We start from the raw sequence: 17,112 nt of genomic DNA on the forward strand, positions 1-17,112 counted from the left end.
TTTTGTTTGTATTTTTAGAGATGGGGTTTCACCATGTTGCCCAGGCTGATCTTGAACTCCTGTCTTCAAGTGATTCACCCGCCTCGGCCTCCCAAAGTGCTGGGATTACAGGCGTGAGCCACGGCCCCGGCCTGATTCAGGACTGTTGACCACTGCTTTATCTCTCATTCCCTAAGGGGCCAGGAACAGAAGCTTGAAAAGTCAGCAGCCCGATCTAAGGCACCCCCATCTCTAGCTGGAGGGAGCCTTGGGCCCTAGCCCAGTCCTCCCAGAAGCAGCTTTCTGAAGGAAGGGACCCGCTGGGAGGCCCGGGTGTGAGCATGCCTAGCCTATCTGTGGCCCCTCACCAAGTCCTCTGTCCTCTGGGTCTTCCCGGAACTGCAGACAGATCTAAGGCCTCGGATTTCCACCCCTCTCCCCAGCCCATCTCTCTCTGCGCGAGGCATATTCTAGGCAGGTTCTGCTTTCCCGGTCTCATCACTTAAAGTCCTGTCATTTCGAAGGCAGGCGCCGTCGTGTCCCCAAAGCATCCACATTTCCCAAGCTCCCTTCTGGTCCCTGAGGCCCCCGGGGTCTCAGCAGCCACTAAAATCCGCTTGTCTGGGGCGCCAGCCTCAGGTCTTAGCTCATTGGCTAACAAGAGATGATTGACAGGTCCCGAGCCAGAGAGCGAGCCCAATTGGGCTCTGAGCCCGCCCAGCTTTGCCGGGTCTCCAGGAGCAGGTGTGGCTGGACCACTGGAATCCCAGGCTGAGGCCGTGTAATAGTGGGTGCGCGCTTTCCTGCCCGGCTAGGCAGAATCCTGCCCGAGCCTGACACTGTGGGTGGTTTGGTGAAGTCTTGTTTTCTCTTGCCAAGACCAAGTAAGAGCTTGTTTGCCTCAGCTGCCCTCGGACCCCAACCCCTAGAAGGTGAACCTGAAAGGCACGAAAGTCGGGGCAAGGGAGGGCCTGGGACGGGTGGATTTCTCAGCCCTGGGGTTCAGGGTTAGGAGTTTGGAGGCGGAAAAGAGCAAGAGAAGGAGCCCCAGCTGGGGGATGGGGCCGATCTGCAGTGACTGAGCACCTCCTAATGTTCTCGGCTGCCCACCCACCAAGATCTCAGATTCCTGCTGGGCCTGCCTGGGCCCCATTAGTGGCTCAAGGCCCCGTTTCCCGATTTTCTCCCTCCTGGGCTGCCCAGACCTGCACAGAGTGGGTGCTCAATAAATGTTATTTGAGAGAGTAACAGTGGTTCCATTTACTAGGCAGGGTGGCCGCAAGCCAAGCTTGAATCTCATAGCAGGAAACCCCATTTACAGAGGAAGAAACTGAGGCTCATGGGGCTGGTTTGTCCTAACTTTCTACCCATTGTTTATTGACTGATGCATTGATTGAGATAAGGTCTTGCTGTGTTGCCCAGGCTGGAGTGCAGTGGTGCAATCATGGCTCGCTGCAGCCTTGACCTCCCCGGTCAAGTGATCCTCCCACCTCAGCCTCCTGAGTAGCGGGATCACAGGTGCACATCACCATGCCTGGCTAATTTTTAATTTTTTATAGAGATGGGGTCTCCCCTTTGTTGCCCAGTCTGTTCTTAAAGCCCTGGGCTCAAGCAATCCTCCAGCCTCAGCCTTCCAAAGTGCTAAGATTACAGGCCTGAGCCACCATGCCTGGCCCACCCATTGTATTCTGAGAGCCACAGCCAGAGGAACTGTTCTGTCCTGGGTGGAATCTGCCACCACGACTTGGGTCTCTGCCCCTGGGGCTCCAGCAGCCCTGTAAGATTTTATTCTTTTAGCATTTCCAAGACCTGTGGTTGGGACCGGGATTGACCTGGGAGAGTTTGGAGAGGAGGTGACTTGGGGGCCTCGCCTGTGTTGACATCAACCCAGTGGGTTGGTGCCCAGACTGGGTGGCTCAGTCTCTGAGCAGCGGCCTCATGGGTCTCTGCAGACAGGTGGTCCAATGTGAAGGTGGAGTGTGAGCCGAGCTGGCAGCCCTTCCAGGGCCACTGCTACCGCCTGCAGGCCGAGAAGCGGAGCTGGCAGGAGTCCAAGAAGGCGTGTCTACGGGGTGGTGGTGACCTGGTCAGCATCCACAGCATGGCAGAGCTGGAATTCATCACCAAGCAGATCAAGCAAGGTGAGGAGCTGCCCGCCCACGTGTCTGGGTGGAGGGCAGGGCCTCCCACTGCCCCACCCATCCTGCCCAGGAGCCTCAGAAAATGTTCCTTCCTCCCTACTGGTGGCTCAGGCTGACCTCTCAATGTCTTCTCTCCCCTCCTCTCCTGCTGCACCCCCAGAGGTGGAGGAGCTGTGGATCGGCCTCAACGATTTGAAACTGCAGATGAATTTTGAGTGGTCTGACGGGAGCCTTGTGAGCTTCACCCACTGGCACCCCTTTGAGCCCAACAACTTCCGGGACAGTCTGGAGGACTGTGTCACCATCTGGGGCCCGGTGAGACCTCCCTCTCCCTATCACAGGGCCACAAAATACACCCCCAACCTCCAGGTGCTACCCCAGCTGAAGGACATCCTAGTTACTATCAGTACCTGCCTGGAACCTCTTACCTCTCAGCAGTCCCCCTCCTCCCCACCAATGCCTTCCCTTCCACATGAGAGACTGCTGGGACTTGAATCCACCTCCAGCTAGCCAATTACCCTGGGCATGTTACTAGAAGGTCATTGGTGAGATTAGAGGAGTTAATTCTCGTGAAACCTTAGGCGCAGTGCCTGGCGCATTCTTGGTCTCCTCCCAGCTGCCCTTCCCTGCCAGAAGGTGGCATCAGAACCCACATTATGTGCAGATACTTTGCAAGCAGGGCTGCTCTCTGCCAACCCTCACCCCCAGTGCTCTACCCAGTCCAGGGTCCTGTCATCTCAAGAAATTGTTGGGTTATGACAGTTTGCCATGGTTTGGGCTTAGATGTGGTGGAAGTGAAGGAATTGATGCAGGGCTTCAAGCAGAGAAGAAAGACCCTTTAAAAAGGGACAAAGCCAGTTGAGTGCGGTGGCTCACGCCTATAATCCCAGCACTTTGGGAGGCTGAGGCAGGTGGATCACTTGAGGTCAGGAGTTCAAGACCAGCCTGGCCAACATGGTGAAACCCCGTCTCTACTAAAAATACAAAAATTAGCCAGGCATGGTGGCAGATGCCTATAATCCCAGCTACTCGAGAGGCTGAGGCAAGAGAAGCACTTGAACCTGGGAGGCAGACGCTGCAGTGAGCTGAGATTACACCACTGCACTCCAGCCTGGGTGACAGAGCAAGACCCTGTCTCAAAAAAAAAAAATGGAGAAAGCCATAGTGACACAGATCACCCTTCCTAGGGACAGACAGGATGTTCTGCTGTCACATACTGCAAACAATACTGGGGACTGTAGTGGCAGTCATTTGCCTTAGGGGATGGTATTTAAGAATTTTAAAACAAATACGTATTGAGTATCTACTATGTGTCAGGCATTTTTCTGGGTGCTGGGATACACAAACACGCCTGCCCTCAGGATGGAGCTTAGAGGCAGACATACTGCTGACTGGGGGCCTGTGGATACTGGGGAGGGCGAAGACAGAAGCAGGGGCCGAGGACTAAATTCCTCCTCAGCTTCATCAGCTGAGATTCTGGTCTGCGCACACTGGCTTCTGCTCACCCTGGCCCTGCAGGCACTAGCTAGACGCCTTGGGAATCCCAGCTGTCTCTCCTGCCATCAGATACTCTAACAATCTTAGCCAGTTTGTTTGTGATGTTTATAAAACAAGCTATCAATAATTTAAAAGGACGCTTTTCCTTTTTTTATTTTTATTTTTTATTTTTTGAGATGGAGTTTTACTCTGTTGCCCAGGCTGGAGTGCAATGGCATGATCTTGGCTCACTGGAACCTCTGTCTCCCAGGTTCAAACGATTCTCCTGCCTGAGCCTCTCAAATAGCTAGGATTACAGGCATGTGCCACCACGACCAGCTAATTTTTTGTATTTTCGGTAGAGACGGGGTTTCACCATGTTGGCCAGGCTGGTCTTGAACTCCTGACCTCAAGTGATCCGCCCACCTCGGCCACCCAAAATGCTGGGATTACAGGCGTGAGCCACCGCAATGGGCCAGGATGCCTTTCCCATTTAGACAATGCTTGTTAAGTTTCAAGGCGTTTGCACATGAACTGCTTGTGCTCTCATCCACCCTGTGAGGCTTGTGGGTTCATCCTGCCTTCCCCATTGCACAGCTGGGACACAGAGGTGTCAGAATCACACAGCAAGTCAGAGACAGGTCTAGCTGTAGGAACCAGATTCCAAGAAGGATTTGGGAGATTTATGGGGAGGTGGGGGTTGAGATTCTTCCTCACCCTCTGTCCCTAGGAAGGCCGCTGGAATGACAGTCCCTGTAACCAGTCCTTGCCGTCCATCTGCAAGAAGGCAGGCCAGCTGAGCCAGGGGGCTGCCGAGGAGGACCATGGCTGTCGGAAGGTGAGGGTGCTTCTAGAGCTGCCCTGAGCGGGGCCACCAGTCAGAGGGGCTACCAGGGGAGGGAGGGGTGGATGAACTCCTGCTGCCTCGCATGGCATCGCCCCCTTGTTGGCACCCCCTTCCCTGAGCTCTCCGAACTGCTCCTTTCTTGAAGGAGTGATACTGGATGGGATGGGGTGAGTGGGGGCTGTTGGGAGGAAGCAGAGCTCCCCAACCCCAGCCCAGTCCTGAGTCCCTCCCCGTGGGGGAAGCCACTTCCTTGAGATAGCAGAGAACAGGGAGGTGGGGGCTGGTCTACCTCCAAGTGCCCCCTCAGAGTCCAGCCGAGTCATGTCGAGCAGTGGCTGCCGAAGTGAGGTGTGGCCCCTGTGCACCCCCAGTCCTGCCTTCCCCCTCCTCTGCAGTCTGACACAGGGCGTGTGCTGGTCTGTCTCCCCTGGAGGAATGAGGCTACTCAGGGTGGGGCTGCAGCTTCCCCATCCTTGTGTTTCCAACCCCATTGGGCTTCTAGAGGATGTTCAGGGAGGTGGGGGGGAAGGGGCTGGGTCAAGGAATGAAAGCTGTGTAAGTGAGTGGGGGGTAAGTGAGTGAGGGTGTGAGGGGGTGACAGACCCTCAGGGGTGCGAATGCTGTGATGGGTGTGGGGAGCTTGCTTCTAAAAGACACTGCTTGGTCCTTGGTCCCTCCCAGCAGCCCCTCGCAGCCAGGCTGGCTCCTCACTCTGTTTTCCTTTGGATTAAGCCCCTACCACACCCACCTGGACCCCAAAGCCTCCCCCAGAGAATGAACAGGAAGCACTAACGGACATGGCCCCATGGGGAGGAAGCAGAGGGGAGAGCAGAGCCCAGCTGCAGAGTCTGGGGACTAAGGACAGTGCCTGGCCCAGGGGCTGTGTCATGGCCGGGAAGAGGTGAAGGGAGGGGTAGAGAGGAATTACCAACTTCTCTGGCACCAAAGGCCAGCCTGGAATTTGTGTGGGCAGTGTTGAGGGTCCACGGTTAACCCCCCAGGATCACCAGTGTTAGCACAGCCCCTGCTGGCAGATGGGACCCCCACCACACATACCACATCTGCTTCTCTTCTGCCCTGCCTCCTGCCGGCCTTGCCTGCCAGGGTCTTGTCTCTGAGCCCCTCCTGCCACCCGCAGGCCAGGAGCATCCTGCGCCAACTCCAGCTTTGCCGGGCTCCCGAGGACTGCCCATCCCCTCCCATCCTGGTAGCTCTCCCCAGCTTTTAGCTGTGGTTTCCCAGCCAACAGTCATTTCCCCACTGTGTCTCTTGGTTTAAATGCCCAAGAGAGGAGCCTGAAGGGCCATTCATCTTCCCGAGCCAGGTCACTGGCCGGTCGCTGGCGGCCTGCCGATCAGTCACGCTGGGGCTGGGCCTCCACCCCAGCTTCCACAGCTGTGGGTGATGGTAGGAGGGGGAGTGTGGAGAAATGAGGTGCAGAACACAGCACAGGACTCAAAGCAGTCCCCTTTGTCCTGGGCATGTTCAGCGATGTACCTGATGGCATCTCCCAGCACAGGATTTATGGGTGAGGGTGGAGAGCCATCCTCCCTACAGACACCCCTCTTCTGTCCACTCTCGAGCCAGGGTTGGACGTGGCACAGCCCATCCTGCTACTGGCTGGGAGAGGACCAAGTGACCTACAGTGAGGCCCGCCGCCTGTGCACCGACCACGGCTCTCAGCTGGTCACCATCACCAACAGGTATAGGAGGGGCAGGTGCCCTGACTAGCCCTTGCCCATGTCTGGGCCTAATGTGGCCCCTCCAGCAAACGGGGTAGCATCTCACCATCATGCCCAGAGGCACCTGGAGTCCTTTGAACCTCAGTGGGCGCCAGGGTGTTTTTAAATCTTGTCAGAAGAATGACTCTCACTTGTTAAGTGACCCCAGTGTAGGGCGGGGCCTGAGCAGGGCCTGGGCAGACACAGGTGTGGGCCGGATACCTGAGAAAGATAGGCCTTGGCTGTGTCTGATTTTCTCGACTTTCTTTTCAGCAAGGCAAGGGGTGCAGAGAGTAGAAGGGGCAGCTGGGGGGTTCCATCAGTCAGCTGCAGGGCTCCCAAGGGTCCCTGCTTTCTTGAGCAAGTTACTGGTCAGGTGCAGCACCCAAGCTTCCGGGGCAGGGTGTCTGGACTGTGGGTGGGGGATTGGGATGGGGGAGATCCCTGCCCTGACCAGCCCATCTCCCGAAGGTTCGAGCAGGCCTTCGTCAGCAGCCTCATCTACAACTGGGAGGGCGAGTACTTCTGGACGGCCTTGCAGGACCTCAACAGCACCGGCTCCTTCCGCTGGCTCAGTGGGGATGAAGTCATGTATACCCACTGGAACCGGGACCAGCCCGGTGAGCCCCTACTTTAACGTGCCTTGGTGAAGTGAGGAGGGAGGTGGGGGTGGACTGGCCCTGCCAGCACCGAGCCCCAGGGCAGCCCCATAAATGGATCATTGGTGCAGTGTGGTGTAGTGGCTATGAGCACGAGCTCTGAAACCAAACTGCCTGGCTCCGATCCTGACTCTGCCGTCTATTAGCTGTGCATCCTCTGAGCCTCAGTTTTCTCATCTGTCCAATGGGGATAATGATCCTTTTCTCATAGGGATGACATCAGTCTTAAATATGTGTAAAGTGCTAATAGGTGTAAAGAGATAATGTGTGTAAAGTGTCTAGATTACTTCTCTGGGCTCACAAAAAAGAAAAAGAAAAAAAATAACCGGGCCCAATAAAAAAAAGTGTTTAGAATACTGAGCGCAGTACAAGTGCTTGTTATTACTATTATTACCATTTCACTTTCATTATCTTTCTAACCCTTTCAATAACCTGATGAGGTAGATGATGAAGCAGGCTCGGCGAGGTTAAGCAGCTTGCCTGAGCCCTCACAGTGAGTGAACCCAGAGCCAGGGCTCTGCCTCCATTCCCTTCTTCCCTCCTGGCCCCAACCCCCGAGAGCATGTCTCTGAAGAGGTGGCCAAACTGGTTCCTAGTGTGAGGGTTGTGCTGGTGCCCTGCTGGGATGTGAGGGAGGACCGGACTATGAATCCTTCTCAGAGCCTAGGTCTCCCTTCCCTCTCCTTCAGGGTACAGCCGTGGGGGCTGCGTGGCCCTGGCCACTGGCAGCGCCATGGGGCTGTGGGAGGTGAAGAACTGTACCTCGTTCCGGGCCCGCTACATCTGCCGCCAGAGCCTGGGCACTCCAGTGACGCCGGAGCTGCCTGGGCCAGATCCCACGCCCAGCCTCACCGGTTCCTGTCCCCAGGGCTGGGCCTCGGACCCCAAACTCCGGTATTGCTATAAGGTAGGGCAGCCTGTTGGCAGGGTGGGGGGCAGGGGGAGGACAGGAACAAAGAGACCGTTTGGGCCCCAGTGAGTCCAGCCACAATCCAGAGACACACCAGCCTGCGAACAGGTGATTTCTGGTGAGACTTGTCCATGGAATCTGGAGACCTGGTGCTCAATAACCATTTGAGGAATTGAGGGAACCACAGATCATTGATTTCAGAGGTTCCCAAATGTTGGGGCCAGTCTAGCTGCTCTTCAGAATTGCTTGGGGAACCTGATAAAAATAAAATCTAGGCTGTCACGATGGAGATTTAGATTCATTAGGTCTAGATTGGGCCTGGTAATCTGTATTTCTAATCCTGCTAGGTTTGGGAGCCACTGGCAGAGTCCAAGGTCTTTTATTGTGCACAGAAACTGAAGTCTAGGGAGAAGAAGGGACTTACCCACATTAAGCTGTGGCTCTACTGGGATTAGAGCCCGGATCTCCCTGCTGGTCAGGGGATGGGGCTCAGGGGCACTCACGAGGAGGTGACTGTGCCAGCTCCCCTCCCCGGACCTTATCTGCAGATGAACAGGATTGTCCTTAGCTAGCCTGAGCCCCCTGTCCAGTGAGGCTCCAGCCCCTTTCTCTGCCATGGTGGGAAAGGCAGTAGGTGCCCCCTGAAGGGTGGGCCAGTGGGGACAGCTTAGACAGCTGGACTCTGCCCCTGCAGGTGTTCAGCTCCGAGCGGCTGCAGGACAAGAAGAGCTGGGTCCAGGCCCAGGGGGCCTGCCAGGAGCTGGGGGCCCAGCTGCTGAGCCTGGCCAGCTATGAGGAGGAGCACTTTGTGGCCAACATGCTCAACAAGATCTTCGGGTACTGAGCTGGGCCGAGGCGTGGTAGGAGGGCACCTGTGCACGTGTAGGAGCAGGCGTGGCTGACAGACCCGTGGTTTTGTTGGGCGAGGGGTGGGGATGGCAGAGTGTGGGTGACCCCAGGGAGGCCTGTGTCTGCTGCTGGTGCCAGGACCATCTTGTCCCCACTCAAGTAGCCATGGTGCCCTGGCGTCTTGGGAGAACATGCTTGTGTGAGTCACACACTCATAGGAGACTGTGTATTACTCATCATCACCCCCCCAGCAACGTCCCAACAGACTCACAAGCTTACATATGTACCCCCCACCCCATTGCAAAATCTCCTACCAGCTGGTCCTGGCAACTGTTTGCCCTCACCTTACACCATCCCACAATGACCCACACTCCTCAATCAACAGTTTTTCCTGAGAGATAGGAGGAGAAAGGCCGCAGCTGTGAGGATGTGCCCATGGGCATCCCTCTGAGACACCGTCTCTGTCCTGGGCTCTGAGCATCAGCACCTGGAATCCCCTAGCACTGGGAAAATCCAGACGGATCGGGGCTTCCTGATAGCTTCATTGAAGGGATCTCTCCTCTCGGCAAACATCGAGATGACATTATTTGACTCATAATTACAATAGCTCATGGTCATCACTTCTCACCACGTACCAGGCACTGTGCTAAACATAATCCTCACTCAAGCCTCCCGACAACCCATAGATGTCAATCCCCGACCCTTGTGAGTTGATAGGTTATTTGCCCAAGTTCATGGGTGAACCGGTACTTGAATCTAGGTTTATTTAACTCCAGAGCAGTAGATCCCTGCTACCTCCTCATCTGAACTTCCTAAACTCTGTAAAGTAAAAGCCTGCAGAATCTTGCTGGGCAGGGCACCCTCACCCAAAAGGAACCCAAACGAAGGGGAGGGGCCACTACCCTCTGAGTGGACAGCTTAGTCCGACTCTCTCCAGCTCTGTCTGTGGGGAGAACTTTATCGAAGTGGCCTCAAGGGTGTATCGATGGGGGTCAATGTGAAGCCCAGATGGAGAGGCCCCAGGCCCTGGGGGCTGCCCCGGTCACAGCTGCAAGGGACAGGAGGCACATTCGGGTCCCTGCCCCTCTCACTTCCCATCTCTTCCGTTCCCCACTCCTGGGTTGTGCTGAAGTGAATCAGAACCCGAGATCCATGAGCAGCACTGGTTCTGGATCGGGCTGAACCGTCGGGATCCCAGAGGGGGTCAGAGTTGGCGCTGGAGCGATGGCCTAGGGGTGAGGGGGCCTGGGGTAATTGGGACAGTGAGGTGGGAGGGGATTGGTGGGCGGGGCCTGTTTGGGGCAGGGCTTGGAGGTGGGTGGGTTTTCCTGGGGGCCGGGCCCCTGGTCGGAGCCAGCTTCAAGAAAGCAGGTCCGAGAGTGGTTACCCGGCCCGGGTGAGAAATCCCAGCTCAGGCCAGGCCTCTTGTTCACCTGTTCTGGGCATGGGGGTGGCCTGCACCTTGCGCCTCACATTTCTCTTCCCTCCGCCCGCCTCCTCCAGTTCTCTTACCACAATTTTGACCGGAGCCGGCACGACGACGACGACATCCGGGGCTGTGCAGTGCTGGACCTGGCCTCCCTACAGTGGGTGGCCATGCAGTGCGACACACAGCTGGACTGGATCTGCAAGATCCCCCGAGGTTGGCTGGAGTGGCGCTGGGGGACGCGAGATGGAGCGAAGGGTGGTGGGGCCAGGAATTAGAAGGAGGGTCTCCTTTCCACAGTGTCTTTGTCCTTGTCCCCCTAGGTACGGACGTGCGGGAGCCCGACGACAGCCCTCAAGGTGAGGCCCCCCCCCCAGCCCATGTCCCTACCCATCGCGTGGGCGGGGGGGGGGAGGTGTCAACTCTGGGGTGAGGCCCGGCAGGCCTGAATGAAACGGAGGGGATGAGGAGTTCCGGTCGAGAGAAGGGGGACTGGGTCGGCTCGGATGGAGGCAGCCGCAGCCCTGTTTGCTTCCGTCTGGGAGGTGAGGCAAGCTTGGGGCCTGGCGCGGTGCCTGCCTGGGTCCGGTGTGCCCGCAGGCTTGCCTGCTGCCACCTGGCTCTGCCCCGGCCCTGCCGCGCCAGCCTCCCGGGCCTGGCGTGCAGCCTCAGCCTGGCCGCCGCTCCCACGCCCGCGCTGCTCCTGCAGGCCGACGGGAATGGCTGCGCTTCCAGGAGGCCGAGTACAAGTTCTTTGAGCACCACTCCACGTGGGCGCAGGCGCAGCGTATCTGCACATGGTTCCAGGCTGAGCTGACCTCCGTGCACAGCCAGGCGGAGCTAGACTTCCTGGGCCACAACCTGCAGAAGGTGGGCATTGGATGGAGCAGGGGGCTGCAGGCTGGGGGAGGGCAGGCCCGGGATGAGGACAGGGGGCTGCCTACCCACACTTGCCCGCCTGGCTTCTCCAGTTCTCCCGGGCCCAGGAGCAACACTGGTGGATCGGCCTGCACACCTCTGAGAGCGATGGGCGCTTCAGGTAGGAACCCAGGCAGGCAGCAGATGTGGAAGGGGGCTGGCTGTTCACACACACAGCACGGAGACAGACTTGCATTTGAATCCAGCGCTGCCCCTTGCTGGCTGTGTGGCCCTGAGCAAGCGACTTAACCTTTCCTGGCTTGGTTTTCTTATCTGAAAATGGGAATATGAGGCCTGCCTGGTAAGATTTTTGTGAAGATTAGAAATAACATACGTGAAGTTCTTATGCAGCATCCAGCATGTTAGTTACTAAATAATGGCAGCTCCGATTACATCTGGGGTCATTCATCATGACTAAGGCCCTCTCGGGAAGTGGGCAGAACGTATGATCCAGGGGCCTCTTTGTATTTGGTGCCTACTTATCATGCATTGCAGGGCTTGAGGCAGGAAGGACCAGGAGCACCTGGGAATCAGAATTTGAGCTTCTTTTTGCCCTTGGGCTTCCTGCCCTGGAGTCCTCAGGCTTCTTTTCTGGAGCAGCAAGTGTCCAGGGACAGCTGGGGCCTTATCTTGAGGCACCAGGTCCTTGGGTCTCTGACTGCCCTGAGCTCAGTAGCCCCACTCCTCAGCCTACAGCCACTAAACCCCAGAACCTGGGCCCTTCCCTGCCCCCATTCCTGCGGCCTTCATTGCTGCATCCAGTGGAGGCCCAGCCCAGGCCGGTGTTGGAGTTACCTCTGCTCCATGCCATTGCAGATGGACAGATGGTTCCATTATAAACTTCATCTCCTGGGCACCAGGCAAACCTCGGCCTGTCGGCAAGGACAAGAAGTGCGTGTACATGACAGCCAGCCGAGGTGAGGGCAAGGTGGGGGCAGAGTGCGCAGTCAGCTGTGCAGAGGGTTGATGTTGGGCGAGCCTGGGCAGAAGTCATTAGTCTCATTCTCTTTGTTCCCACAACCCAATAAAGGCTGGACCCAGGAGGGGTGGGCCTGTCTCCATGGTCCAGAAGACTTGAGTTCGGAACTGGACACAGGCCCGGAGCCTCTGCCCAGCCTCCTCTCAGGGCATGAGGCTAAGTGTGCTGCCAGCCATGCCCTGCCCTGCTCTGCCCTGGGAGTGACTGCCCTCCCCTCCCCTTTCCGCAGAGGACTGGGGAGACCAGAGGTGCCTGACAGCCTTGCCCTACATCTGCAAGCGCAGCAACGTCACCAAAGAAACGCAGCCCCCAGACCTGCCAACTACAGCCCTGGGGGGCTGCCCCTCTGGCTGGATCCAGTTCCTCAACAAGGTAGGAGGTGGCAAGGGGGCACCCAAGGGAGTCAGGGGAGAGGATGTGAACAGGGAAAGGCTGAGCCTCAGGAGTCCTGGCCTTTTGGCAGCACCAAACGCATGGCTTCTTGCCTGTACCCACCAACTTCTCTTTCATCTGGCCCCAGTACCAGGGTCAGACTCCTTGGAAAATGACTCAGTGTAGTAGCACCTTCCAATCCTCTGGGAAGCAAGGTTGTCCAAATACTTTGGTGAGTTTTCTAGATCAGTGATTGCCAAATATTTTTTTTTTGGGGGGGAAGCAGTTTCACTCTTGTCATCCAGGGTGGAGTGCAGTGGTGCGATCTCGGCTCACTGCAACCTCCGCCTCCCAGGTTCAAGCAGTTCTCTTGCTTCAGCCTCCCAAGTAGCTGGGATTACAGGTACCTGCCTGGCTAATTTTTATATTTTTAGTAGAGACGGGGTTTCACCATATTGGCCAGGCTGGTCTCGAACCCCTGAACTCAGGTGATCACCTGCCTCAGCCTCCCAAAGTGCTGGGATTACAGATGTAAGCCACCGTGCCCTGCCTGATTGCCAAAGATTTTGATAATGAACTCATACTAGTAAAACAAAATATTGAGCTTACATAACCAAACTATATCTGTGTGTACATTTAACTTATATATGTATAATATGTGTGTGTAAATAAAACCTACTTCCGTACTAATATGACTAAGATTATATATAGTAAAATATGTATAAGAACAAAAGAGTATAAAACATTAGCTAAAGATTTAAAAATACTTTTAAGTTTAAAACATTTCTTTGGCTGGGTATGGTGGATCACACCTGTAATCCCAGCACTTTGGAAGGCCAAGGCGGGTGAATCGCCTGAGGTCAGGAGTTCAACGCCAGCCTGACCAACATGGAGAAACCCCATCTCTACTAAAAATGCAAAATTAGCTGGGTGTGGTGGTGCATGCCTGTAATCCCAGCTACTTGGAGGCTGAGGCAGGAGAATCGCTTGAACCTGGGAGGCGGAAGTTGCGGTGAGTCAAGATCGTGCCATTGCACTCTAGCCTGGGCAACAAAAGTGACTCTGTCTCAAAAAAACCCCAAAAAAAACAACAACAAAAAAAAAACTTTTTTTTTTTTTTACTAGTGGTATGAAAACTTTTTTTTTATGCTTACTCAAAAGTGATTAATCGGCTGGGAGAGGTCGCTTACACCTGTAATCCCAGCAATTTGAGAGGCTGAGGCAGGAGGATGACTTGAGCCCAAGAGTTCAAGACCAGTCTGGGCAACATGGAGAGACCCCGTCTCTACAAAAAATAGAAAAATTAACCAGGTGTGATGGTGTGCACCTGTAGTCCCAGCTACCCAGGAAGTGGGAGGTGGGAGGATCCCCTGAACCCGGGAGGTAGAAGCTGCAATGAGCCGTGGTCGTGCCACTGTATACCAGCCTAGGCAATGGAGTGAGACCCTTTCAAAAAAAAAAAAAGATCAATTATAATAATTATTATTTAATATGCTCATTTTGGCAGCACATGTATGAAAAATGGAACAGTACAGAAAAGATTAGCATGGCCCTGCACAAGGATGCTATGCAAATTCCTGAAGGGTTCCATATTTTGTGTAGTTCATGAAAGTCGAAGGTTGTTCAACAAAAAAATTATTGTTTAAATAATTTTAATAAGAGCAATGTGATTGCATATACTTCATGCTTTTAGAAAATCTTCGTCTGACACTTTATGACTCATGACTCACAGGTCTAATGTGTTGGAAATCCAAGTTATTTCAAAACATGCATTTCATGGTTGCTATAGGTTAAAGATGCCTCGCAAAGACAAATAGATTGAAGTGAAAAAAGTTCATCCGTCATTGGCTGGACTTGCTAAATAATTCTCCCCATTTTTAGTCCTTCTACAATTAAACAAACATTTTCGTTTAAAAATTCACTAGTAGGCTGGGAGGCTGAGCCCTGGGAGGATCACTTGAAGCCAGGAGTTCGAGACCAGCCTGGGCAATGTAACAAGACCCCATCTAGAAAATTCTTTTTCCAAGTGTTTTGAGTGTGTAGGTAGGAAAGCTTGGGGCACTAAAATTAATCACTATGGATGCATTTCTTCTAAGCATGTTTTCAAAACACTCCCTCCATAGTGTGAGTTTCTTCCCCACAGTGGTTATTTCTCCATGCACAGACTGATTTATTAGGACTGATAAGTCCTTCATTGTTTTTGCCTAGCATTTGACAAAGAGTTTATACCAGGAAGAGAAGGTTGTCATTTTCCTTGTTATGTGCCAGGGTCATAGGTATTAACCTCAAGCCATGGCTTCTTTGCAGGACATTTTAAGAACACTTAAATTGTGAAGATTAGATTAGTTAACACTGAATAATATAATCCAAAAATCCTTGTCATACTGAGGAAGGCAGCTAGCCTCTTAGTGTCATGGATCTCCTGCCCTCCTCAGAATATTCAAAAGAACATTACACAGCCAGCCAGGCACGGTGGCTCACGCCTGTAATCCCAGCACTTTGGGAGGCTGAGGCAGGTGGATCACCTGAGGTCAGGAGTTCGAGACCAACCAGGCCAACATGGCGAAATCCTGTCTCTACTAAAAATACAAAAAAAATTATCTGGGCATGGTGGTAGATGCCTGTAATCTTAGCTACTTGGGAGGCTGAGGCAGGAGAATGACTTGAACCCTGGAGGAGGAGGTTGCAGTGAGCTGAGATCATGCCATTGCACTCCAGCCTGGGTGAGAGAGTGAGATCTGTCTCAAAAACAAAAAAAAAAATTACACCTCTTCTACCTTAAAAAATTAAGGTATGTGTATTATTAAAACTTTGGAAAATAAGAAGAGAAACCAAAACTCACCCAACACTATCCAGAGATCACAACTGTCAAAATTTTTATTCTCCTTCCTGCCTTTTTCCATGGAATTGAGCTCATACTAAATAATATAATTTCCTACCCAACCCTTCTTCCTCTGTATCATATTTTGAGCATCTCTTATGTTATAAAGTTTTTCCAAAAACTTGTTCTTTTTCCACTCACTTTTTAAACAATGTATTTTATATATGTAATAGGTCGCTTTCGTAATGCATCATTGTCAAGATACCAGTTACTCTCCTGCCCTGTGGAAAGTTTATTTGTTTTTGTTTTTGAGACAGGGTCTTGCTTGGTCTCAGAAACTGCTGGAGTACGGTGGTACGATCATGGCTTACTTACTGTAGCCTTGACCTCCTGGGCTCAAGTGATCCTCCTGCGTCAGCCTCCTGAATAGCTGGGACTACAGGCTTATGTCACCATGCCCAGCTAATTTTTCTATTTTTTTGTAGAGATAGGATTTTGCCATGTCGTCCGGGCTGGTTTTGAACTTCTGGGCTCAAGCAATCCTCCTGCCTTGGCCTTCCAAAGGGCAGGGGTTACAGTTGTGCGCCACTGTGCCCGGCCAATGGAAAGCTCTGGAAGTATGCTAGGGTGTTCACTCCTTCACTGCCTGCCCTCACACATCTGGCTTTACTAGTTCTGCGCCCTTCTTTGTGTCCCTATAGCATTTGGATGGAGGTAAAGCATTTATGGCAGCCGTCCCCAACCTTTTTGGCACTGGGGACTGGTTTCTTGGAAGACAATTTTTCCATGTCCTAGGGGAGGGGAGGGATAGTTTTGGGATGAAACTGTTCCACCTCAGATCATCAGGCATTAGATTCTCATCAGGAGCACGCAACCTAGATCCCTCACATGTGCAGTTCATGGTAAGGTTCGCACTCCTATGAGAATCTTGACTGGGCGCTGGGGCTCACATCTCTAATCCCAGCACTTTGGGAGGCCTAGGTGGGCAGGTTTCCTGAGGTCAGGAGTTTGAAACCAGCCTGGCCAACATGGTGAAACCCTGTCTCTACTAAAAATACAAAAATTAGCCGGGCGTGGTGGCGGGTGCCTGTAATCCCAGCTACTCGGGAGGCTGAGGCAGGAGAATCGCTTGAACCCAGGAGGTGGAGGTTGCAGTGAGCCAAGATCGCACCACTGCACTCCAGCCTGGGTAACAAAGCGAGACTCTGTCTAAAAAAAAAAAAAATAGAATCTAATGACCCTGCTCCAACAGGAGGCGGAGCTCAGGCCATAATGCTCCTTTGGCCCGCCGCTCACCTCCTAACAGGCCAAGGACCCCTGGTCTGTGGCACAGCCTCTTCCACTAGCTTTAAGCTCCTGGAGGGCAGGGCCACTAGCACCTGCCATACCCTTTAATACACTTGCACGTGGCAGGGACATCCTGAGTGTCGGCTGGACTGAACTGAATACCCTCTCCCTTTAGCTGTCACTTCTTGCTAGTACTGGTGTGACCTTGCTGCTTCCAAGTGCATGATGAATTCTACTTGCTATTTAAGTTGGGCCTCAGCATAGCTCTGAAACTACTTCTGTGAAACCAAATCCTTGAAAGGCTTCTTGTGACAGACCCTCTCAAAATCTGCATTATTTCTGGGCTTACAATTTTTTACCCCAAATTTGCCATCTGCATCAATAAGGGTGGTGCTGGAGCTAATTATTAATAGTCAGAGCTCTCAGTGGTTAAGTGCCTACTGTGTCATGTACTGTTATCTTTAATCCTTAAAATGACCCCCAAACACAGGCTTTGTATTACCACTTTACAGTAGAGTAAGTTGAGGCCAGAAGGTTATCAGAGCTGGAATCTGACATCTCCCCCTTATCTGAATCCCACTCTTGTCTTTATGACTCCAGAGCTTCCCTACACCCTTTCTTTTCTTTTTTCTTTTCTTTTTTTCTTTTTTTGAGATGGAGTTTCGCTCTTGTTGCCCAGGTTGGAGTGCAGTGGCGTGATCTCAGCTCACTGCAACCTCTGCCTCCC

General features: G+C 53.5%; 1 protein-coding gene across 1 annotated transcript in view; it reads left to right on the plus strand.

Annotated features, from left to right (window-relative positions):
• The window catches only part of MRC2 (mannose receptor, C type 2), a 66,807-nt gene that overhangs the window by 42,950 nt on the left and 6,745 nt on the right, over nt 1–17,112 (plus strand). Inside the window, exons 7-20 of the mRNA XM_011947913.1 lie at nt 1,932–2,120; nt 2,281–2,435; nt 4,327–4,434; nt 6,031–6,146; nt 6,636–6,784; nt 7,513–7,730; nt 8,428–8,570; nt 9,715–9,817; nt 10,086–10,224; nt 10,332–10,367; nt 10,718–10,878; nt 10,980–11,047; nt 11,743–11,843; nt 12,135–12,277. Of these exons, the coding sequence (XP_011803303.1) occupies nt 1,932–2,120; nt 2,281–2,435; nt 4,327–4,434; nt 6,031–6,146; nt 6,636–6,784; nt 7,513–7,730; nt 8,428–8,570; nt 9,715–9,817; nt 10,086–10,224; nt 10,332–10,367; nt 10,718–10,878; nt 10,980–11,047; nt 11,743–11,843; nt 12,135–12,277 (1,829 nt within the window). The remainder of the gene's footprint in view (nt 1–1,931; nt 2,121–2,280; nt 2,436–4,326; nt 4,435–6,030; nt 6,147–6,635; nt 6,785–7,512; nt 7,731–8,427; nt 8,571–9,714; nt 9,818–10,085; nt 10,225–10,331; nt 10,368–10,717; nt 10,879–10,979; nt 11,048–11,742; nt 11,844–12,134; nt 12,278–17,112) is intronic.

Source organism: Colobus angolensis, unplaced genomic scaffold, assembly GCF_000951035.1.
Source record: "Colobus angolensis palliatus isolate OR3802 unplaced genomic scaffold, Cang.pa_1.0 Scaffold271, whole genome shotgun sequence".
NCBI classification, from domain to species: Eukaryota; Metazoa; Chordata; class Mammalia; order Primates; family Cercopithecidae; genus Colobus; species Colobus angolensis.